The sequence below is a fragment of the Mus musculus genome, chromosome 8, assembly GCF_000001635.26.
Source record: "Mus musculus strain C57BL/6J chromosome 8, GRCm38.p6 C57BL/6J".
Classification (NCBI taxonomy): Eukaryota; Metazoa; Chordata; class Mammalia; order Rodentia; family Muridae; genus Mus; species Mus musculus.
The window spans coordinates 123,384,172-123,407,081 of NC_000074.6; the positions used below are offsets into that span (position 1 = coordinate 123,384,172).

Genomic DNA, 22,910 nt, shown 5'->3' on the forward strand with positions numbered 1-22,910 from the left:
GTGTGGTCAAAGCTGACAGGGACCCCGATCCTCCTGCCTCAGCCTTCCAAGTCCTGAGAGTATAGGCGTGCACCACCACTACAGGACAAGCTCCCTACGAGGCTCTTAGGTGACTTTAGAAAAGTCCCCAGCACTGTAAAAGGACATAACTTTTCTCTCCAAACCCTTGTCTCACAGACACCTGAATCCAGACACGGAACTGAAGAGGTATTTTGGTGCTCGAGCGGTCCTGGGCGAGCAAAGGTGAGGCCCCGCTCAGTCTGTGGTCTTCAGGTTTTGTCGCTCTTTCTCACACTCTAGATGGAAGGGTGTGTTGAGGGAAACTGAGGCAGAAAGTCTGCCATGGGTTCTTCACAGGGGGAACATATTTACATCCGTAGTGAACGAATAGAACTCTTAGCATGAGGTTTGTGGGATCACTGAGGCTCCTGGAGCTGTCTCCGTCCTTCTCACCTTCCTCTCCAGGATATGTATCGTATTTGCAGAGATGCCAAAGACACCGTGGTCGCCGATTTAATAGTTCCTAGTGTCGGGCGTTATGCCACAGGGACGGCGGTGCAGTGTGTCCCATGGTTCCCTAAAGGAAGAGAGCACAATGGTCCACCTCTGGGAAAGTTGTTAGAGGTGTGCATTCTCTCTGCTTCTCCCTCAGAAGGCCTAGGGAGCCTTATCTTTGTTTGACTGTTTATAATAGGATCAGCTCTGAGACCCAGGTCTTGTCTCTCAAGTGCGATGATTATAGGCTTATGCTGTCATTGTCATTAATACTGATAAAATATATAAAAATATAGTGCTTCATGAGAGTGCATGCATAAAGTGGCTGCCTGTCTGAAAATGTACTGTGTACATGCAGTTACCTGCAGAAGCCAGAGGGGGCGCCAGGTTTCAGGAATTGTAGTTAGATAGTGTTTGGAGCATTCATGTGAGGCCTTCTGGGAGGGCAGTGAGCTCGAGCATTCTAAGCAGCTGAGCCCCTTTCCAGTCCTAGCATTGTCTTTTTCAGTTTTGTGGGTTTTTCTTGGTTGTAAACAAGAACTTCTTGTTAGAAAATGGAGTCCGTGTAGCCATGTGACCTTTGACTCACCACACCCCGAGTTATTTTTGGTAATTGATTATAGCTTGCAGGGCACGTGCCAGTCTCTGCTTTATGTGGCCATGAGAGAACTCAACTGGCGCTGTGACATCCTGTCTTGCATCTCCGGTTTTCTGTGTTGTCATTCTGTGTGCTGTGACATGCCAGGGATGGTTAATTACCCCAGATGCTGGCTTGTGAGACATCCTGTGAGACAGACCTGCTGCCTGCTGCCCTCAGAGGAGTTGTGCAGCTTAGATCTTAGACTCACACTTCGCCAGGGTCAGGCCTTTACTTTCCCCATGGCAAACGCAAGATGGTTTGGGTTTTGATGTTGTTGCAGCTCCTATTTCTTATAAGGCTCAGGCCTTGAGGCCACTGCTTTTCCTTTGCTCCTTGCTGCTGTTTTCTTTGTGTTTCCTATGTGGTTTCATCTGGGCTTTTTTGTTCTTTTGTATTTATGAGATAAATCTCACAATGTAGTCCTACTTGGCCTGGAACACCAGACTATCCTGGAACTCAGAGTAATCCACCTGCCTCTGTTCCCCAGGTACAGTGTATGCCCCCGTGCCTGGCTTACCTATTTATTTCTTGTTTTATGTTTTTAATGTAAAATATTTTAACTCTTATGTCGTCTTTTGGGAACACTGATGAAAACCTTTTCTATTTTAGATGTTCCCTTTTGGGGCTGGGACTCTAGGCTCACTTGGTAGAGTGCTTACTTAGCATGCTTGAAGTCCTAGGTTTATCCTCAATACTGTATAACCCAGTCATGGTCACACACGCCATCTGCAGCACTTGGGAGGAGGGGGAGGCGGCAGGAGAACCAGGAGTTCAGAGCCATCCTCACTGCTGAGTGAATATGAAGCTAGCCTGGATTACATGAGCCCCTGTTTGTCTGTCTGGCAGGCAGTCTGGCAGGCAGGCAGGCAGGCAGGCAGTCGTTCGGTCTTTCTCCTTCCTCACCCTTTATTGAGTCCAGTAACCCAGCCATAGGATGGGTCACATTTAGGGTAAGTCTTTTCGGTTAGTTCATAGAGATATGTCTTAGTAATTCTAAATATTGTCAAACTGACGACGAGGGCTTACCCTCCTCCCCACTCCACTGCAGCCATGCTCTGTCTGTCTGCCATGTTATTATAGTCTATATGTCCTGTTTCTGTAAATTAGAGTTACTGACATTAATAATTACATTTATTTCATCCTATGTAGTGCTAGGATTAGACCCACAGATTACTAAGTCCGAGTGCTCACTGAGCATCCCTCAGTTCTGGTCCTGAACAGCTGAACAGCTGCGGCTATCACCACAGCCATAGTTCCTTTGGTTGTTTTTCAAGACAGGGTTTCTCTGTGTGTTCCTGGCTGTCCTGGAACTCACTCTGTAGACCAGGCTGGCCTCAAACTCAGAAATCCACCTGCCTCTGCCTCCCAAGTGCTGGGATTAAAGGTGTGCGCCACCACGCCCGGCTTCTTTAAAACTTTAAGTTGGGCCAGAGAGGTTGCTCAGTGAGTATGGCTGCCTGCTGCCAGGTTCAGTCAGAATCCGAAAGGATGGAAGAAGAAACCAATTCCCCCAAGTTGTCTCCAACCTTCACACTGGAACCATGGCACGCATATGCCCACACATGTGTGCATGAGTGTGAACACACATGCTTATATCAAATGTAAAAAGCAGGCCAGAGAGCGGACTCAGCAGTTCAGAGGTCTTGCTCTTGCAGAAGACCTCATTCTGTTCCTGGCTCCCACAAGGTGGCTCACACCTTCCACAACTCCACTTGCAGAGACCTCGCACCCTTTTCTGACCTCCACAGGTACCAGGCAGGCTGTAGTACTCATACATACATGTTTACAAAGCATATACATAAAACAAATGTAAAAAAAAAACGAACCTTTTAAAAACACTGTCCTTGGCTAGACAAGGTGGCTCACACATGTAATCTCTGTACTTAGGAAGCTGAAGCCAGGGAATCTCAAGTTCAAGGCCAGCCTAGGCCACGTCAGCATTTTCCTTTCAGTCTCCACCCCTTCCCCTGCTGCTCTGAGGCAAAGCCTAGAGCCTCCCCTCCTCCTGGTATGGTCAGTGCTCTTTTGGGGGACTCGACTTCCTGTTGAGTCCAAAGCTCCTCCCCAGGCCCCTCTGGACATGGCCACTGCTCTGTGAGGCTGCAGCCTTCCAGTGTTCCTCCAGGTTTCCTTTCCACCTCAGGCTGCCCCTCGGGTGAAAGGTTCACTGCCACGTCCTGCCAGGGACCCCGCTCTTGAGTCAGCTGCCTGCCTCGTTCCCCTTCAGATCTGACTGCTTCTCTAACACACTTCTTTTTTCTCTGCAGCTTTTTTATTTCGTTTTGAAGCTTTCCTATCTTATTCCTGGAAGTACAACTTGTTACTCATTCATTTTTGCCATAGCTCAGATGATCCAGGAAGCATAGAGAATATCACGTGTTCATGGGTCACTCATTCAGGTCACCCGGAAGAAAGGCAGCGCCTCCCCACCTTGTCACTGGTCACTGTCTGATCATACATGGGAGGGTTTGGCTCCTGTGATCTATACAAGATCTATCTGAGGAGCCTGGCCTTCTTCTTCCTGCAAACATTAGGTGTTCTTCTGTTGGGCTAACGCTCTTCCCGAGCTGCACCGGTGCCTCCAGTATTCTTCTCCATTACCATAGCTTCCATTTCCCACTTTGTTTGTTAGTCACACATTCAGCTTGTCCTCAGGTCCTCAGCACTAAGCCGGAACCAAGGTCATCTGATGCCCTGGGGAGCACGCCACAGCTCCCTCCTGTCAGCAGAGCAGCAGCACGGCCTGTTCCTGTCATCCTAAGTCAGGCTTTCATTTTTCTGGTTTCCTTATTGATGGTCCCACCATTTCATTCAAGGCGTGGTCTTACCCTATAGCCTCGGCTGTGTCTCTACTTTATGCAAACCAGGTCAGTCTCAGACTCAGAGATCCACCTGCATCTGCCTCCTGAGGACGGGGACTAAAGCAGAGCCCTCAGGCCTGGGCCCCTCCCTCTGCCTGCTTATTGGACTGCTGGACTTATTTCTCTTTTACTTTGTTTTTGCTGAGGATGAACCGAGAACCTCCTGTGTACTTCACCTCCAGCCTGAATTTTCTTTGTTTCTCTGGTTATGTGGTGGTGACTACCTCTGCTGCCAGTGATGTGTCCCGTCCGCACACTAGACACCCTATTCATTTCTCCTCCTTGTATCTTCCCTGCCTGCAGCTTGACTTTCACAGTTCCCGTGGGCATTAGGTAGACCAGCATGGTCCCTAACCACCAAGGAGACTAAAACTGTGCTGTTTTCTGTTTAACCCAGGCCTCGACAGAGGCAGCGTGTGTATCCCAAGTGTACATGGCTGACGACCCCTAAGAGCACCTGGCCCCGGTACAGCAAACCAGGTATGTCCCCGCTGGATTAGGCAGTGGCTTGGGTCCAGAACTAATGCTCTCAGTTCTCCTGGGCAGTCAGTTTATTTTAACTTGTTATGGTTTTATATTTCACAGCCAGCTACCAATTGTGTATAATTTAAAGAAAGAGGGCAGCGGTATGGACAGAGGCAAGAGAGCATGCAGTAAATAGCCTTGCTAGGTAATTGGCTCTATGGCATGGAAAAGTATCCGGTATCTTGATTGACAGACAAAAGAGCCCCTCACAGGGCAGAGGCAGGGAAGTGCATATTGGTGTGTGGCTATCCTGGTGATAGTGGTAAAGTGGGCCCGCCCCTTCCCAACAGTCCTGCCTCTTCTGTGCCTGTGAACCCCTGTGTAGGAGCCCTGGGCCTGTACACTGGTGCCTGACAGTATCTTCTGTTGATGCCAGGCTTCTTGTCGTGCCAGCAAGAGCACCTGTGCACCTTTGCGGGCGGGGCTATTGACCATGGGTTCATGCCAGACTCCAGCCTTAGGTAGAACCACTTTAGGACGGGAACTTAGAGTACTGGCCTGTTTGATGGAAATTTACCAGGGAAAAAGTCCCTGTACACCCAGCCTTGTCTCTAAGGAACAGCGACCAAGAGTCCCTGGTCATAAGTCAGAACCACGTGCTGGACCCGGTGCCATGCTCACTGGTGCAGTGCTCACTGTACAGCCACTGTGGGTGCTTGGCTCCTAGCCAGCCATAGCCACCTGCACATTTCCCTCTGTGTATACTGGGTGGATCTGAGGAGCAAAACAGACAAGACTCTAGGGCTTGGTGCAGCTCACACAGCTAGAGCAGGCCTAAGCTCTCTGCAAGAGCTCTTGGCAGATGTTAGCTTATGCCTGTCAGGAGTGTAGCCCCAGAACTGGCCAACCTGCCCCAGATGCTTTAGTTGAGCTGTATTCGTGTGACATACTTGTGCCAAGAGCAACAGGAGAGTTGTGAATGCCTAGAGCGAGGTGCCACAGCCTGCCCTCTCTGAGCAATATTCCTTGCAGGTCTATCAATGCGGCTGCTGGAGTCCAAGAAAGGCCTTTCTTTCTTTGCATTTGACCATAATGAAGAATACCAACAAGCACAGCACAAGTTCCTGGTGGCTGTGGAGTCCATGGAGCCAAATAACATTGTGGTGTGTGACCCTGCAGCTCCTGACGGATGGGCGGGGGGGGGGGGGGTGTCCAAGTGCTGTGCTGCGCCTGGGCTGGGTTCTTCTGGGATGTGGGAGTTATGTCTGAGGGACGACTGCTTCCCCCTAGTGTGGAAGACGCCTGTGTGCAGAGCAGTCAGATCATGTGTTCAGAGGAAGTGTGTTTGGGACTAATGGTATATATAGCCTGTCCTCAGAGGAAAGCCACACTCTGCTCTCAGGTCCCTTCTGGGAACTGTGTGCAGGGCATTGTGGGATCTTTTCCCAGCTGTATTTGCCTGTAGCTTCGGTGATGCCGCACGGGGACTGCTTGGTCCCCTTCTCCCAGGCAGCCTGTCCCTTCTGTGATGCAGCAGCCTGCGTTCTGTCTGCTCCATCCTTGGGCCACACTTGAGTTTGCAATCACTGGGGACAGCGAGAAGGTCATCCTCTGTGCCTTTGTGTACCTGACCCCTAAATGCTGTCGTATTTCTTTGGAGAGAAGAGAAATTCTGGTTTCCATTGCTTTTGATTGGGGCATAGAGAGCTAATTAGGACCGTTTCTGAGTTCTCACCTTGAACTAGATCAGTGGTTCGCCTGAGCCACACCACCACATACTCTGAGTTAAAATTGAACTATGAGTTAGGCATGGTGGTGCACGCCTTTAATCCCAGCCCTGGAGAGGCAGGGTCATGTGGATTGCTGAGTTAGAGGTCAGCATGGCATACATAGTGAATTCTAGGCCAGCCAGGGATACATAGTGAAGCCCATATCTCAAAAATACATACATACATACATACATACATACATACATACATACATACATACAACAATTAAAAACAAAAAAACAAACTATGACTTCGTTGTGATCGTTTGTCCCAGCATGAGGCATGGCCTTATGCCCTTTGGGGAGCATGTTTCATGGGGTTTCTCTAGGGCTACGTGCTACCTGCAGCCTTTCTAGGGCTGTCTTCCATTCCAACAGGTTCTGCTCCAGACAAGCCCCTATCATGTGGACTCCCTGCTGCAGCTCAGTGATGCCTGCCGCTTTCAAGAGGATCAAGAGATGGCTCGAGACCTTATAGGTTAGCCAGCCCCCTGCACCTGCCGCCGAGCAGCTCCGGCTTACGGGCGATGTTCCATGAAGTGACAAAGGATGTTTCATAGAGAAAGAGTCCATATGCCATAGGATTCGCTCGTGTAAAATGTACCGCTCATTGTAGTTAGTGTATGCAGCCATTCAGCCATCACCACCATCTGCGTCAGTCAGTTTTAAAGCAGGCCCTACTGTGCTCTGCGGTTGTGCGTGAAGGGTGGAGTCCATGCGTCGAGAGGCCCTAGCTTGGCATCCTTCATTTGCCACCTTTGTGGTCCCAGCTGTAGCATGTATCACACTTCTACCTGTTTGTTGCTATATAACTCTATCTGTGTGTAGACCAAATCTTGTGTATCTGTCATCAGTTGATGGACGTTTAGGTTGTTTCTCCGGCTGTTGGGAATGTGTCTGTGCAGGTTTTGTGACGATGCATGTTGGCGAACAAGTGGGTATGTGGTATTAGCAGATCACAACACCAGTTGTATCTCCTGGTATAGGAAGCTCTCCCTCTGCAGCTTACAGATGTATGTTGCGCTAAGCTAGAGTCATTCAGGAATGCCTAGGAAGTCTGTGTGCCATCCCTCATCAGGGTCCCAGTTACATGACCTCCTTCCTTCCAGAACTTTCCTTGTTGTGAATTTTTATAATCATTGTGTCTGTGACACCCCCCTCTGGTGTTTGTGGCCCACAGAGAGAGCCCTGTACAGCATGGAGTGTGCATTCCACCCCTTGTTCAGTCTCACCAGTGGAACTTGCAGGCTGGATTATCGCAGACCTGAGAATAGGTGAGTCTGGTCCACCCTAGAGTGAGTAACGGGTACCCTCAAGTCACATGAGTGACTGTTGTGATACAAGATTGTCCTGTCCCTGGGGATGGAGCAGGGCTCTGAAGGTCCAGGGTACCTTTTAAGCTTTGACGTGTTTCCAGCTGAACTGCAGAGGGCTGGCTCAAAGAACCAGGCATCAGACTGGCCCCAAATTAAACCTGTTCAAGTTACAAGTGAGCATAACAAGCCATGGAGCAGTGAGACCTGGAGTCATGCTTCTCATGGCTTTGGAGGGACCCCCCCCCCCCCATCCCAGGGAGGTTGAAGTTCTGCAGCGCACTTTGTGGCTGTGTCTCCTGGTTCTGAAATCTGAGATGAGCTTAGGTTTAGCTTGACTTCAGAGATCACACAGGGAGCACTCCCTTCTGGCCTTCTCTGAGCCCGACCACCCTCTGGTTTTAGCTCATGCGTGCCCTTCCTTCCTTCCTCTGCTTCTCTGTATATCCCTGGGCTGCCGTAGCAGGCCATCCCCCACCTCAGTCTCATCCACTGTCCACTGGTGCACTGAGTGTTGGGTTTGGAGCTCCTTCTCTGGGCTCCCAAGTACTTATTGCTGTGTCTCTTCTAGTTAAACTCGCACTTCTTTGAAACAGGTTCTGAGTTACGTTCACCAAGATAACTAAAGCCACCCAGCTTTATGCATCTACGTGTAGTGCTATGACAACTGTTAAGGTTTGAGCATGTGTTAAGATTATAATTATACAGGTTTAATTGCCTGCCTTTTAAATGGCAATCTGTAAACAACTAGCAAGAAGACAGATTTGCAAGCACAATGGCACGGGCACAGTCTCAGCCCTGAGAGGTCAGCCTTGGTGACATAGGAAGTTTGGTGCCAGCCTGGGCTATGTAAGATCGCCTCTTAAGAAACCAGGAAAGAAAAAAGAAAAAAAAGTCAGGAGTTTCACATACACTTGGTTAGAGCCAAGCGTGTGGCACCTATGTAGAGACTTGGCGTCCAGCGTTCAGAAGTAGCTCTCTTGAGCCAAGGATGGTTCAAGGTCAGACTTGGCAACATAGTCAGATCCCATCTAACACCAGAAAAACTTCATTCATGTGTAAGTGCGTTTATAACTAAACAAAGAGGACATATTTCCTGGCCACTTAGGAAATTGGGGGACGGGGGGGACGGGACACAGTGCTGGCCCCTCGGCCATGTTCTGTTGCTTTTCTGTCACTCTAACGCACGGGAACTGTCTCTGACCCAGGAGCTTCTACCTGACCCTCTACAAGCAGATGAGTTTCTTGGAGAAACGTGGATGCCCACGTACTGCGCTGGAGTACTGCAAGCTCATCCTGAGGTAAGTATTCACTTGGACTGTGTGGCCGCCTGTGCTCACCACAGACCCGTGGGGACTCCAGCCGTGACAGCATTTCCTCTGTCTCCCTTGTTCTCCACACCCTGCTGCCTCCGGAAGCCTTGAGCCAGATGAGGACCCCCTGTGCATGTTGCTGCTTATTGACCACCTGGCCTTACGGGCCCGGAACTATGAATACCTGATTCGCCTCTTCCAGGAATGGGAGGTACGTGTAAGCCGTGGAAACTCGGGCCTTGAAACCGCAGCTGTGGCTCCTTTACCTTTCTGGCCCACACTGTGTATGTTGGGGGACAGCCTTAGGACAAGATGCTGGGAGCCTGACTCAGAGTGCAGGTAGAGCAGGCAGATCAGGTAGACCGGGTAGATCGGGTAGATCGGGTAGATCAGGGCCTCCGGCTTTTTTGGCTCCCTTGTTATTACTTTTGCTAAAGATCCAGTCTTCCTAGAGGGTGTTCCAGCAGCCCTGTGGGAACTTCTGTCCACAGACCTGAACTGAAAAAGTGTGCAAAACAGTGGTGCTAGTGGTGATGAAAGGTTGGGGACACCCAGGACTCCCTGTGGTCACACAGGTAGCAGTCACGACGCAGGGTGCCATATGAGACTGGCACAGGCAACCTCTGTGCACAGACTCACATTCTGCAGAAGTCCTGGACAGACAGACATATAACCATAACCAGTCCCTTGTACCTTGCCAGATTTGCCTGGAAATAAAACTGGAGGGTGAGCTGGACCGCACTGCCACCTGGCCCAGCTGCTGTGAGTGCTCTCAGCACACACTGGGTGCCAGACAGTGCCAGGAAATAACATAGACTTTCCAGCCCGTGACTGTGGACATGTTGCAGTGACAGTTTGAGTCTATTGGGTTAGCTACCATGCTTTAAGATCAGCCTGGCCATTCTCCATAATGCAGCTACCAGACAGTTTAAAGGAAGACAGGATCCCATTCAGGCCACGTTTGGTTCTTGGAAAGAAGGGATACATGGGTTCTGTGCTGCTTGCTTCCAGCAAGGGGCCAGTAAGGGAGTTTTCACAGTACATATTTTACATTAACTAGAAAGAGATAAAACATCTTAGGTTACACCCTGCTTAGTATAGTTGGCCAGGAGATTTGCTTCTTGGGATCTAGTTTATCCTTGGAGCTCATGAAGAGGACAATTCTAGGACATCTGTCTCTAGGAGACGTCGTGTGGGGCTGCAGGGGAGCAGTCATGGCTTCTGTAGCTGTACGATTCTGATGATAAAGGTTCCCGGGACAGAAGGACGAGGACAGTGTCTCGGTCACTCAGGTGCTCACTGTAGAGAGTGAGGGTGTGAGTGTGGGTATCCAGAGCCCACATAAAAGGCAGGGCACGGTACCGTGGGATGTCACCGAGTTACTGCAGGCACGGGGCAGGGGCATGGCTAGCAGTGGATGAGCTGCAGGTGTGCTGAGAGGCCTTGTCTCGGAACATGAAGGGAGGGAGCCACAGAGAGGGCTGGGTGGGCAGAAGCACTAAGCCCGATGCCCTGGTTTGAACCTTAGAACCCACATATGGAAGGAAGGGGCTGACTTCTGCAGCTTATCCTCTGGCCTCTGCCCACGCGCCATGCTGTGCATACACACACACGTGCCCCGCTGTGCATACACACACACGTGCCCCGCTGTGCATACACACACACGCGCCATGCTGTACATACTCACACACGCGCCATGCTGTGCATACACACACACGTGCCCCGCTGTGCATACACACACACGTGCCCCGCTGTGCATACACACACACGCGCCATGCTGTACATACTCACACATGCGCCATGCTGTGCATGGGTGCATACATACACCAAATACATAAATAGAATTTAAAGGTCAGAATAATGAAATATAATTGCAGAAAGACACCAGAATTGACATTCAGCCTCTGCACTCATGTACACATGTGTGCACCATGCATGCATGCACACTAGAGATGACATATACACGCACTTCTCTCTCAAAACGCAGGAAGAAAGGAGGGCACTGGGAAAGGCTTGTGTTAGGTGGAGTCAGATCCTTCTCTGCTGAATTGGCTTTGTGAGCTTTGTGAGCTTTGTGCTTCCAGAGCTGAGGTGCCTGACCCTAGAAGCTCTGAGCCCACCTGCTGCTGTAGCATCAGTCATCTGACTGGGCTGATCCCTGCCCTTCTGTGTCCCTTTGTCTGTTCTGCATGTAGAAAATGGGGTTTTCAGGCCTGGTGGTAGTGGCACACGCCTTTAATCCCAGCACTTGGGAAGTAGAGACAGGCTGATTTCTGAGTTTGAGGCCAGCCTGGTCTACAAAGTGAGTTCCAGGACAGCCAGGGCTATACAGAAACCCTATCTTGAAAAAAAGGAAAAAAAAAAAAGAATATGGGTTTTCTTATCTTAAGGTCAGAGGCCCAAGAGGAAGCAGCTATGGCATCCTGGCATACACTACACATCTGTAAAGCCCTGCACATCTGTAAAGCATGTGCTTTGTCCTCACAAGCTTGAGGCTCAGACGTCATTTCTTCCTCTCTTACAGGCTCATCGGAACCTGTCCCAGCTCCCAAATTTTGCCTTCTCAGTTCCACTGGCCTATTTCCTTCTGAGTCAGCAAACAGACTTACCTGAGCATGAGCTCAGCTCTGCCAGGCAACAGGCTTCCCTCCTGATACAGCAGGCACTCACCATGTTCCCTGGAGGTGAGTGCTGCCACCTCTTGTGGGTATGGAACTTGTCTTTCTGGGGATTGAGTCTAGATCACAGCCCTCTCCGTGCTGGATGCAGAGATTGCATTCTCCTAAAGACTTGGCTGTAGCTCTTGTTAGACAGTAATTTACAACCTCCAGTGAGCCTACTGCAAGTTTGGTGAGGTGTCGGGGGAGGGGGAGCAATGCCCTCTCTGGGAGTTAGTTTCAGGATGGGAAAGTGGGGCTTTTTCCAAACATGGTGCGTTAAGATAGCCTGTGGTACTAGAGAAAGAAAGCAAAAGTAGCATCTGGAGAGGCCCAAGGCTAGCCCAAAGAGGCCCAAGGCTAGCCCAAAGACGCTTCAAAGGGCCTTGACTATGAGTAGCCAGGAAGAAACCCTGGTGCACTTCCCAGGCGTTCTTAAAATGTGGGGCCAGGAGAATCGGGGAGAGAGAGCGTGCCCAGGTCTTTCCTAAGAGTGCACACAGAGTGGCACTGACATAAGACTCTGTGGCCAGCTGCTCCCTCTGTTAGAAAGTTCCAGAATTAATGCCACATTGTAGATTCTGAGTTCCCCGAGTCTTGGCCAGAACTCTTGCCTACCAACCAGACCTGGCAGCCCCAGGCAGAAATCCTATTTGCTGACTCAGTGAGGGCCAGTTCTGTCACTTAGAAGCTGCCTCTGCCATCTGGCCTGAGGTCGCTTGCAGGGCTTTTTCTGTCGGGGACCAGCTAACTGGGCATCGATTGGTAGCCCGTGCTCTGTGCTGCAGAGTAAGCACGTCTTCCTCACAGCCCGCTGCAGCACGAACATGTCCCCAGGAAGTCGCTGGGACGGCTGGGTCGTGTTCTGGTAGACTACCAGCATGAGAGCAGTTCGGAGATGTTAGCACTTAGTGAACAGCACTACAGGCAAAGAGAGCCAGGTTGGCTCAGTTGGTCATCCGTCGGATCCTGGTCCCTGCAGAGTTAGCTACAGTCAACCCCACTCTCTAGTCTGCCTTCAAGTCTAGCCTTCATATGATTAAAACGTGCAGCCATCTATGCTTGAAGGTGATAGACAAGAAGTATTCCTTGGATACAGATGAGATGACATGCATCCACTTCCCTAGAGTTTAGAGCTATGTTGGCGCCTAGTGTGAGAGACCCAGCCTATGTACCAATTTTGTGATGGTAGTCAGAAATGAGTCCTTTAACTTCACAGCACCCTGTGGTATATATGACAGCTACCTTCCAGTGTCTCTTGTCTTTTGCTGTGAGGCTGGGACAAGGACTGCACAATCCATGGAACCTTTGCTTCCCCTGCAGTTCTTATGCCACTGCTGGAGTATTGCAGTGTGCGACCTGATGCCACGGTCTCAAACCACCGCTTCTTTGGGCCGGATGCTGAGATCAGGTACAGAGCCCTGCAGATGTGAGACTGCGGGTCCTGCTCCCTAGAGCCCTGCAGATGTGAGACTGTAGGTCCTGCTCCCTAGAGCCCTCCAGATGTGAGACTGTAGGTCCTGCTCCCTAGAGCCCTGCAGATGTGAGACTGTAGGTCCTGCTCCCTAGAGCCCTGCAGATGTGAGACTGTAGGTCCTGCTCCCTAGAGCCCTGCAGATGTGAGACTGTAGGTCCTGTTCCCTAGAGCCCTGCAGATGTGAGACTGTAGGTCCTGCTCCCTAGAGTCCTGCAGATGTGAGACTGTAGGTCCTGCTCCCTAAAAGAGGAGCGGATCCTGTCCTGGGGGCTGCCTGCCCAACTAGAGTAGTGGAGGATGGCCCTGGAGCCACACCCATGTGCAGGGTGTTTCTCTTGTATGGGCAGGTGAGCAGCTGCCAGTCTCAAGAATGAGACCCACAGGATGCTTCCTTAGAAGAGTTGTGGGCAGGCCGTGAAGCCAGGAGGCATAAACGTGGGAAGAGAAGGAAGGTGGCGGGGCTCGTGACCGTTAGTATCATGAACTTTTCCAAGATTTCTAGACTGTCACATTTCTCAGAAACAAGAAAAAACACACAGAAAAAGCTGTGTCATGTGGTGGTTGCCACCCCTCTGCAGGTGCCCAGTCAGCAACTGTAGGCCGGCCCTTGGTGCTGCTCCACAGAAACAGAAACAGTCAGCTGTGTCCTTCCTTTCTCACATTCCTGTCCACAAAGTCCTCAAGTAACTCCAGCCAGGGGGAGTGTCCTGCTCAGCAGCTGAGGGGTCGCCGCCTTTACTCCAAGGCACTAGGCTTCTCCTGGATATCCTTTGTCTCCCATGAGCTCTGAGAAAGGTCCGCTTCAACCCTTGCTTTTCACAGCCAGCCTCCCGCCTTGGGCCAGCTGGTGAGTCTGTACCTGGGGAGGTCACACTTTCTTTGGAAAGAACCCGCCATTATGAGCTGGCTAGAGGAAAATGTCCATGAGGTTCTGCAAGCGGTGGATGCTGGAGACCCTGCTGTGGAGGCCTGTGAGAACAGGTGAGCTGAGCCTGGCAGGTCCACTAGAACCTAGCTCAGGGAGGAACCCTGCTGGCCTGAGTCCCTTCCGTGTGCCCTCCTGGGTCTTTATCGCAGACACTGGGCCTCAGGTTTCAGTTTAGCTTTTGAAGGAGCCACCAGTGGTCCTGGGCATGGTTGTTGCTGTGAAGTGTGTGGGTGTTGTGAACTTGCTGTCTGTACAGATGTGAGGTGAGTGGGCTGGTAGCACAGCTTCAACCCAAGAGTGACAAGGGAAGCTTTCCCAGAAGTCAGACAAGCCAGTGCATACCGGGGCTCTGCAGACTGGCTATGGGTGACTTGGCACTTTGCACCGTGGGCGCCAGTTTATCTGCTGTTGTCTACTCTGGCCTCAGGCGGAAAGTGTTGTACCAGCGTGCGCCCAGAAACATCCACCGCCACGTGATACTGTCTGAGATCAAGGAGGCTGTTGCTGCCCTACCCTCGGTAAGAGGGGTGTGGAATGTGTGCCGGTCATAGAATACAGCTACCCACTGGTCGGCCTGTGTGCCGTATGGGTTGGAACTGGTGCAGAACGTCTGCCCCCATGGCCAGTTTCTCTGGGTCTTCCTCACCATGTGACTACCTCGGTGAGCTATTCCAGCATGGTGTCACACTGTCTGTGACAGAGACCTAGGTCTTCCTCACAGAACCCTGCAGTAGTCCCTGTAACACACGCCCCTGCAGCAGAACCTCGGCTCTGCCCTCACAGATCCCTGTGTTTGGCCTCTAAGGTGTGGCCAAGGGTGGATCATTTGGTGAACCAGCAGCTCAGCGGGACCCTGGCTCCCATCCCTAGACCGTGGTCTGCAGTCAGCACAGTCCATCATTGGCAACATGAGTACAGATAGTGCCACCTGTGTAACGTGCCCTTTGCCCTATGTCCACTGACTGGGGCAAAATGTCACATGTTCCCCCAGACTATTCTCTAGGAGAGACTGTTCCACCCAGACCTAAAGTTTCTTGGAGCAGAAACGGCCACTTCTGCCAGGTGTTGTCACTGCCTCCCGGCAGATAGGTCAGCTCTGAGGTGAGAGCAGCTGAAGCTTTGGAATGCAAAGGTGGCCAGCACTGCTCCAGAATCTGTTTTGTGTCCTCTCCTAAGGATGTGACCACACAGTCTGTGATGGGGTTCGACCCTCTGCCTCCCCTGGACACCATCTACTCTTACGTCAGACCAGAGAGGTACCGCCCCTGCTTTGTCCTCACGCCCACACAACCCACTTTGGTACTTTGGGGCTCGCTGGGGCTGCCCTTACAGACTAGAAGGAAAATGGCAAACATGGGCTGGACAGGCCAGTCCACTGGGGAGTAGGGAAACAGTGTGACACGGAGCTCCTCGAGTCCCCAGAGGTCTGAGCACTTCCCTGTGGGTTCTGTAGCAAGTTGAGAAGTGCAGAATAAGAAGCCACCTCTGGCCTGGTGCACTGCAGCAGACAGCAGACACCACGCCTAGAACCAAAGATGGGCAGCAGTCACATTTGTGTGGAACCTGTGGGGAAAACGTCTAAGAAGCACGTGCCACACTGGGAAGTGACAGTCACCTGCTTTGTAGAAAGGTGTGCCCCAACCAAAGGGTGACAACTAGCCCTCTGCTATGTGCAAGCTGTCTCCCAAGAGCACAGTGTAAGGTCTAGTGAGTGCTGAAGGAAGGTCGTGTGGCTTTGGGGGTGGGGGGGTAAGCGCTGACGTGGGCATGCCTGTTGTGTGCATGGGGCAGCGTTAGAATCTGGGTCATGAAAGAGCTCTCTTCCCTTCCCTCCTAGCCTTCACGGCTGCCCTGCCTGGGTCCATTGCTCCCATGTCTGTCTCAGGCAAGAGCCACAGGCCTTCTAGACCCTGACAGGAGGTAGTGAGTAGAGACTTCCGTTAAAGTTTTAGATTAATATGAGAATTTTCAGTGTGCTCAGAAACATCCTACCAGGCTGTCATAGCCCAGCCATTCTAGTCTTCTACCATGCTCATGGGGTCCCCAGACATAAGTGTGACCACACTGTGCTATAGAGCTGTGCTTGGCCCCTGCAGGGGCCTCCCAGGGTTGCCCTTACCTTTCCTGTCATCTTTTGTGACTGACCCGTCTTCCCCAGCATCATATACTGTAGTCACCTTGTAGTCTCTCCATGTGACCCAGCAGATGAGGTCCCTAAAGAGCCAGCATCTGGGGCTCCCTCCCCACTTCCCTTGTTGCCCTCGGGCAGGCTAGTAGTCAGCAGTGCTGACCCCAGATCCTGATGTGCAGTTTAGGGCCCAGAGCCTGAGTTCCACTCAAAGGCTGCCTGTCCCCAGCAGTTAAGAGAGTGGGTAGGGACAGCTGACCCGGGCTGGAACCCCACAGTGTCTGTTAACTTTAATTTTCTGACCCCTTTCCCTCCTCCCTCCCTCCTTCCCTCCCTCTCTCCCCTTTCCTTTCCCTTGCTTCCTTTCTCTCTCTCTCTCTCTCTCTCTTTCTTTCTTTTAATTTTCAGGCTGAGTCCAGTCAGCCACGGAAACACAATCGCCCTCTTCTTCCGGTCCTTGTTGCCAAATTACACCACAGAGGTATGTTGATTAAGCACGCTGGTCTTTCCCCTCCCAAGTTAACATGGGCAAGTCCTGCTCAGGGTGGAGGCAGAAACGGGTGAGACTGTACCCTGCCTGTGGTGCCATGCTTATAAGTGGGGACTTGGCCTGCTGGAGTTGCGTGGCTATTCTAAGGTGAGTGGTGTGGGCTGAGAGGCGGCTCAGCATCATGGTAGGTTGGCTTTGGCTAAGTGAGCGCATCTGGCTTTCTAGAGCAGCTGCTTCTTCTTCTGGGCAGGGACTTTGGGAGGGGACAGGCTCAATCTTGGGGCCTAAGTTGCCTCAGCCGTTGAACCCAGGATCTCAAGTCTACCCAGACTCAAGTCTATCCCCACTTAGCTGTGTCTCATTGTTCAGGGGGAGAGGCTGGAGGAAGGAGTGGCCGGGGGTCCGAACCGCAATCAAGGCTTGAACAGGCTGATGTTGGCCGTACGTGACATGATGGCCAACTTCCACTTCAACGACCTGGAGGTGCCTCGGGAGGACAATCCTGAGGGCGAGGGGGACTGGGACTGAACTGTCCAGATGCTGTGCCCAGAGCCGTGCAGTCACGTTCCCGAATTCATTTCTGGTTGGAGTTAACCAGTTCCGAGTAGAAATGCTGACCATGCCATCACCCGTGTCTTTTGTTTTCCCTCTGAAGGGAGTGGGTTATACTCTGGGTGAGCTTCCTCCAGTGTCCTCAGAAACAGTCCCAGAAGCAGTGCGCCCCACACTGGGTGCACCCTATCATGTGCCTCACACTTCAGCATTTGTAACATGGTGCATAGAAGGGTTGTCCCAGGGTCTGCAGTACCAGGACCCTATCTGCTCCTTGCTAGAGGCCCCTGAACCTTCCACACATGCTACACCCAGCATGTTTGCAACACTGAGGTCAAACCCAGGGCCTGGCACATGGTCTGCTGCTGACTGACAGTCTCAGCCTGGGAACCTTAGAGGAAACTGGAAGGGCTGGAAGTGTCGCAGCTGGGCAGCTGCTCCCTTAGTATGCACTGCAAAAGCCAGCGGTGCTGGTGTTCGTGTGTAATCTCAGCATTCAAGCAGAGAGGGGGACAAGAGGGTTAGAAGTTCAGGATCACCCTCTGCTACATAATTAAGTTCAAAGCCAGTCTGAGTTATATGAGATCCCATCTCAAAAGAGATGCATGAGGGGCCTAGAATTCAAAGAGACGTTAAAAAAAAAAGAAATTGTCCTAAGCAGGTAAGGAATACTTTACAGAGATTAAAGGGTATTTGATCTAGGGATGAGTGGGGAACCCTGACCAAGAACCCGAGTCCAGTGGCAGGAACAAAGACCATAGCCAGGCAAGGCCGGAGGTCTGTGTCTCATAAGCTGTTTGTGGAAAGCTCCAGGCTGCTGAGGTGTTACAGCTGTGTCAGGTGTCTCCCAGGCAGCACTGACGGTTTGCATCCCACAAAGCCTAGCGGAGGCTCTAGTCTGTGGAGCAGAGTCTTAGCTGTGCAATGACAGCGAGGGCCCCCTAAATCTTGGTCCATTGATGCCTTCCTGGGAGTCTACGTGTTTCAGACTGGATGATTGGGTTTGGAGTACACATAAAACACGCTTTAGGACTGAGCCATTCTGATGTAACGGTACTGGCTGGCAGGCCCGATGGCCTGAATTCAGTCCCCAGGACTCATGTGCTGCACAGTGAGAGCTCGCTCCTGTAGCTTGTCCTCTGACCTCCACACAATACACTGCCAGGTGCACACCTACAGAATTACACCCAGGAAATGGAAAAGGGACAGTTTGGGGTTAAAGCACTGTGCAGAGGCCCAGGCTGTGAACTTAAAGCACACATGGAGGGTGACTCACAACTACCCATGATTCCAGCTCCAGTGTACACTTAAGGAGGTCTCTTAATAGGTGCTCTGGGGCAAGGGGCCCTGGATGTGACTGAGCAGGGGCCCAGAGCACTGCCCCTTCAGCAGAATATTGAGGGCTGACTTGTTTCCATCTATCAGCCTAATGTCATAGCCCATTCCTAAGGGGGCCATTTACAGGAGGGACTCCGTGTTCAACGTACATGCCTGGTAAGAGGTCACAGGTCACATGAATTGGTGCTGAATGTCTTTTTTTCTCCAGCATGAATTGGCAAGGCCATGAAGTCTGGATACAGGCTCTACAACTTCTGCTCGTGGGTCAGCAGGGGCCTGGGAGGGCAGGCCTGAGGGGCCTGGGGAGGGCAGGCCTAAGGGCATGGCTCCCACCAGTTGCCTCACCTATCCCTGGGTTTGGTGGGATGATCTACACCCAGTCCTGGGGAGGGTTACTGCTGAGATGGGCCTCATTCAATGTGAGTTTCCAAGTTGGAATGGCCTGTGGTGAGTTTCAGCCAAGGGGAGGAAGGACTGCCTAGGAATGGATGTATGTTGTGGAAATGACAAGCAAGCGCGGAAAACCTGGCATCCTGCCTCTTCCTTTCAGCAGCTGTAAGTCCATCCGGATGAGGATGTGACATCTGGAGCTGCAGCAGCTATTCTGCAACCACGTGACAACGAATTCCAAAATGAAGAGCCATGCTCTAGGAACAGTGAAGCAGAGGATACCCCAGGCCTTCAGGAACGTCCCACCTGCAGGCCTGTTTCCTGAGAGGCCATCAGATGATCGGCTTCAGAAGTGTTGCTCAGCCTTGCAACTGAATTCATTTCTAATGGTGAAAAATAAAACCAGTCCTTCACACCACCTGTGGATCATCATCGGGAAAAGTAACTTTCTGAGACAGAGTCTCACTGTGTAGCCCGTAGTGGCCTGGAGCTTGCTATGTAGACCAGGCCGCCCTTTACTCTGTAGACCAGGCTGGCCTCGGAGATCCGCCTGCCTCTGTCTCCCAAATGTTAGGATTAAAAGAGTGCACCACCACACCTAACCTGCATGTCATCTCAACAGCTTTAAAGTCTGGCCTGTCACCCAGGTAGGGGTGACAGTGTGTCCCGCTCCTCCCGTACCTCCCTGGCCCCTTTCCCAAGAGGCGCCTGCCTATGTGTTCTGTGCAGAATTGTTGGTCATTTGTGCATTTTCATGTAGTCAGGGAGAAAACCTGTTTGCTGCCTCTCAGAGAAAGTTCACAAGAAATGAAAGACTTTGAAACAAAAACATGGTGATATGGCCTTTTTAACTTTGTTTTTTTTTTGTGTGTGTGTGGGTGTTTTGCCTGAGTATGTGTCTGTGCACTGTGTACGTGCCCACAGAAACCAGAAAAGGACATACAAAGAGGCTGTTGGATCCCTTGGAACTGGAGTCAATATCCCTTTTTCCTTTCTATTTCTTTTTGTTGTTTATCTATTTGCTTATTTTTCGAGACAGGGTTTCTCTGTGTAGCTTTGGCTGTCCTGTCCTCCTATCCTGGAACTTGCATTTTATGTGAGGCTGGCCTGGAACTCACAGAGGTCCGCCTCCTCTGCCTCCTAAGTGCTTGGATTAAAGGCATGCGCTACCATGGCTCAGCAATCACATTTCTTAGTCAGCTTGTGAATGGTGAAAAGCAAACCTGTGTCCTCTGGAAGAGCAGCCAGTGCTGTTCACTACTGAGCCAGAGCCATCTCTTTAGCCCCAGGCATGGGCTTCCTGGGAACCTGTGCTGTCCTGTGTGACCAGAGCCAGAAGGGACATGCTCACATTGCCTGAGGGCTTTCCAGATCTAAAGACAGGGCTGAGCCTCTCCCCATTGGGATGCCGGCTGCTCTTTGCCTCACAGAGAGATGCCCCCTTAGCCAGTCTGCAGGCAGTCCCCCCTGCTAAGTAGGTACATGCTCCTGTGTGCCGTGTGTCACGTATGTCTCCCAGGGCCACTGAGAAGTCAGCCTTGAAGCATGAGCTTGAGGCTATTCGGCCCCATCACAGCATAGCCAAAGCTGGTTCTCCCGGCTCTGCTCCGCTGCTCCCTTCCCTGGAGGTTCTAGCAGTTGTACCATCAACGTCCAAACGAGTCCTGCGGCGTGCATAGTCCCCCTCCTCTCAACACTCAGCAGCAGGGGCTTGCAGGGAGGATGTGGCTGCCTCTGCCAGAGACTCTTTGGTTCTGCCTCCCTTTGAAGTTAGATTGTCTGGAGGGTAAACTGTAGTTGTCTCAAAGAGTTCATTCTGAAGCCAGAAATACCAACGTCTCTGAAAGGCTATGGCACAGGAAGTTAGGGCAGGGGGGGACACTTGGTCTTTCATGTCCCAGAAGTGAAAAGTGGCCTGCAGTCCCAGGATGCCTAGTTATCATGTGGCTTCAGAGGCTAGGCCCGCATGCCTCCACAGCCACGGCTCTGACCATCCCATTGGACCTAAGACCTCCACTAGAAGCAGAATAAGGCACAAGTTGCAGGCGGCAGACAGCTGGGTGAATGTGACAGTGTCAGCCCTGCCTCTACAGGCTTCCGTGGAGGCTTGGGACACTCAGGCCACCCAGAGTCACTATATCCTCCTCTGTCCCTGTGACACAGGACACCTGAGGGTGTGAACAGTTTGTAAATCAGGTCCACCATCCACCAGTGTGCAGGGTGGTTTGGCTAGATCTGCTAAAGCTGAAGAGTACCTGTGTCATGTCTGCAGGGTTGTACTGGTCGGGGTCATACACATAAGCACATGTGTGTGTCTGCCAGACGGTATACAGGACCTACCAACAGCTAGTCATGATGAGGCTGGCCACAGGCTGCCAAATGTCCAGCATGGGCCATCGACATGGCGGACGCTGCACAACCTGAATGTTTTAATCACCTAACTAACAAGGTGCCTTAGTGTGAACAAAGTATAAGCCTGAGGATTCTTTTCTCTATGAGGTTCTGAGACAGACAGTGGATAGTCCTGAGGCCCAGGGAGGCCCAACACAACTCTGCTGTAAGTTGTATCTTATCAAGCGATCCGGGAAAATAGACCTGACCACGTTTGACTTAGAGGGTGTCACTTCTATTTGTCATTTATTGCAGGAGTAAAGACCAACGTCTGTTAATGTATGCTTTAAGTGTTGCTCTGTGGCTTGGGAACCACCTTGTGAGCAGACGTTGCCAGAGTTGGCAAAGAAGGAACTGACTCCTAGTTGAACGTGGTCGAGCACACATTTGATGCCAGCACTCTGGCAGCAGAGGGAGGCAGGTCTATTTCAGGTTACATAGTGAGACCCTGTCTCAAGACAACAGAAATGACTCTTAAGGGGACTGTTACAGACACTGAAAGTGCCCTCCAGCGAAGCCCTGCCTCACTCCCCTGCTGCCTTTCTTTTCTTTTTTTTTCTTTTTCCAAAACAGGGTTTCTCTATGTAGCCCTGGCTGTCCTGGAACTCACTCTGTAGACCAGGCTGGCCTCGAACTTAGAAATCCGCCTGCCTCTGCCTCCCGAGTGCTGGGATTAAAGGCGTGTGCCACCACCACAGCCCAGCTTCTGCTGCCTTTCTTAAGTTACTCTCCTCACCTGTATGCAGAAGGGGCCATCCAGTGCTACTGAGACAGCATTGGATACCATGGAGAGAGTCCAGCAGCAACCAAGGGTGGGTTGCTACCACCACTGCGTGCTATCCTGACCACTATGAATAGTCACATGCCCAGCTGCTGGCCCACAGAGGCTGGAGACAGATCTGCCCTGATGTGGTTCCTGGCTCCAGGGCTAGCATGTGCTCCACAGCGGAAATGAGACTCCTCAAGGGAAGGGGTGGGGGGTGAGACTAAGAAGATGGGATGTGACTGACCAAAGCTTGCTGGCCAATAGCCTCGGGGCCCCCTCTAGTCAGTCAGCTTCCTACCACACCCAGAACTGTAGTTAAGGGAGGCTTCAGCAAGCTTGGGCCCATGAGGGACTTAAGCATCAGCTCTGCCAGAGCTCATCTGAGCCCCTTGGCATAGGGCTCTTTCCTGCCTTGGCCCTGCCTCTACTTGTTGATTCTCAAAGTTCTTGGACCAGCCCCTAAAGCTACCTTGAAGTCAGTAGCTGAGTTGCTGCTATATGAACACATCTTCAGCTTCAGGTGGAAATGCCACTGCCATTGGCACACTTCTAATGGAGAGTGGGAATGAAGGTGGGAGGTAGGGGTGCCTCATTCACACCCAGTGGCTGCCTGAGGCAGCGCAGCCTGAGAGAGAGAGAAAGGAGGTTTCAGACAACCCAGGAAAGTGATTTTTGAAGTGGGCTTGGAGCTTTAGGTAGGGCCACTCAGGGCAGGTTCTAGTGAGGTTGAATGCCTGAAAGAGATTGGTAAGTCACAGGGGCTTTGAACACAAAAGGGAGAGGCAAGACCCTGTGTTGGAGTCCAAAGCTAGTTTTCCGGTTTCTCGGTGCTGCCTCTGCCCCCTAGAGGCAGCCTGGGGCACTACACATCCCTGGCACATGCCCATCATGTGGCCACCCTCAGGAGGAGGGGCTCCAGGGATGAGTTAAAAGATTAA

The 22,910-nt window shown here is 51.6% G+C and overlaps 1 protein-coding gene across 12 annotated transcripts in view; it reads left to right on the forward strand.

The window, feature by feature from the left end:
• Positions 1-20,003, forward strand: part of Tcf25 (transcription factor 25 (basic helix-loop-helix)) — a 33,403-nt gene extending 13,400 nt beyond the window's left edge. For 2 of the 12 annotated variants that reach the window (XM_006531296.4, XM_006531298.4), the window contains 14 exons: positions 178-243; positions 4,394-4,476; positions 5,494-5,624; positions 6,608-6,707; positions 7,410-7,503; positions 8,751-8,843; positions 8,961-9,066; positions 11,380-11,539; positions 12,836-12,923; positions 13,812-13,970; positions 14,345-14,435; positions 15,094-15,173; positions 16,454-16,526; positions 16,887-17,163. In XM_006531296.4, coding sequence (XP_006531359.1) covers positions 178-243; positions 4,394-4,476; positions 5,494-5,624; positions 6,608-6,707; positions 7,410-7,503; positions 8,751-8,843; positions 8,961-9,066; positions 11,380-11,539; positions 12,836-12,923; positions 13,812-13,970; positions 14,345-14,435; positions 15,094-15,173; positions 16,454-16,526; positions 16,887-17,063 — 1,501 coding nt within the window. In that variant the 3' untranslated portion in view covers positions 17,064-17,163. Of the gene's footprint in view, positions 1-177; positions 244-4,393; positions 4,477-5,493; positions 5,625-6,607; positions 6,708-7,409; positions 7,504-8,750; positions 8,844-8,960; positions 9,067-11,379; positions 11,540-12,835; positions 12,924-13,811; positions 13,971-14,344; positions 14,436-15,093; positions 15,174-16,453; positions 16,527-16,886; positions 17,164-18,975 lie in introns of those variants that run through there. The other 10 variants (NM_001037877.3, NM_001359076.1, NM_025804.3 and 7 more) reach the window with 7 other exon arrangements.
• The last annotated feature ends 2,907 nt before the right edge of the window (positions 20,004-22,910 follow it).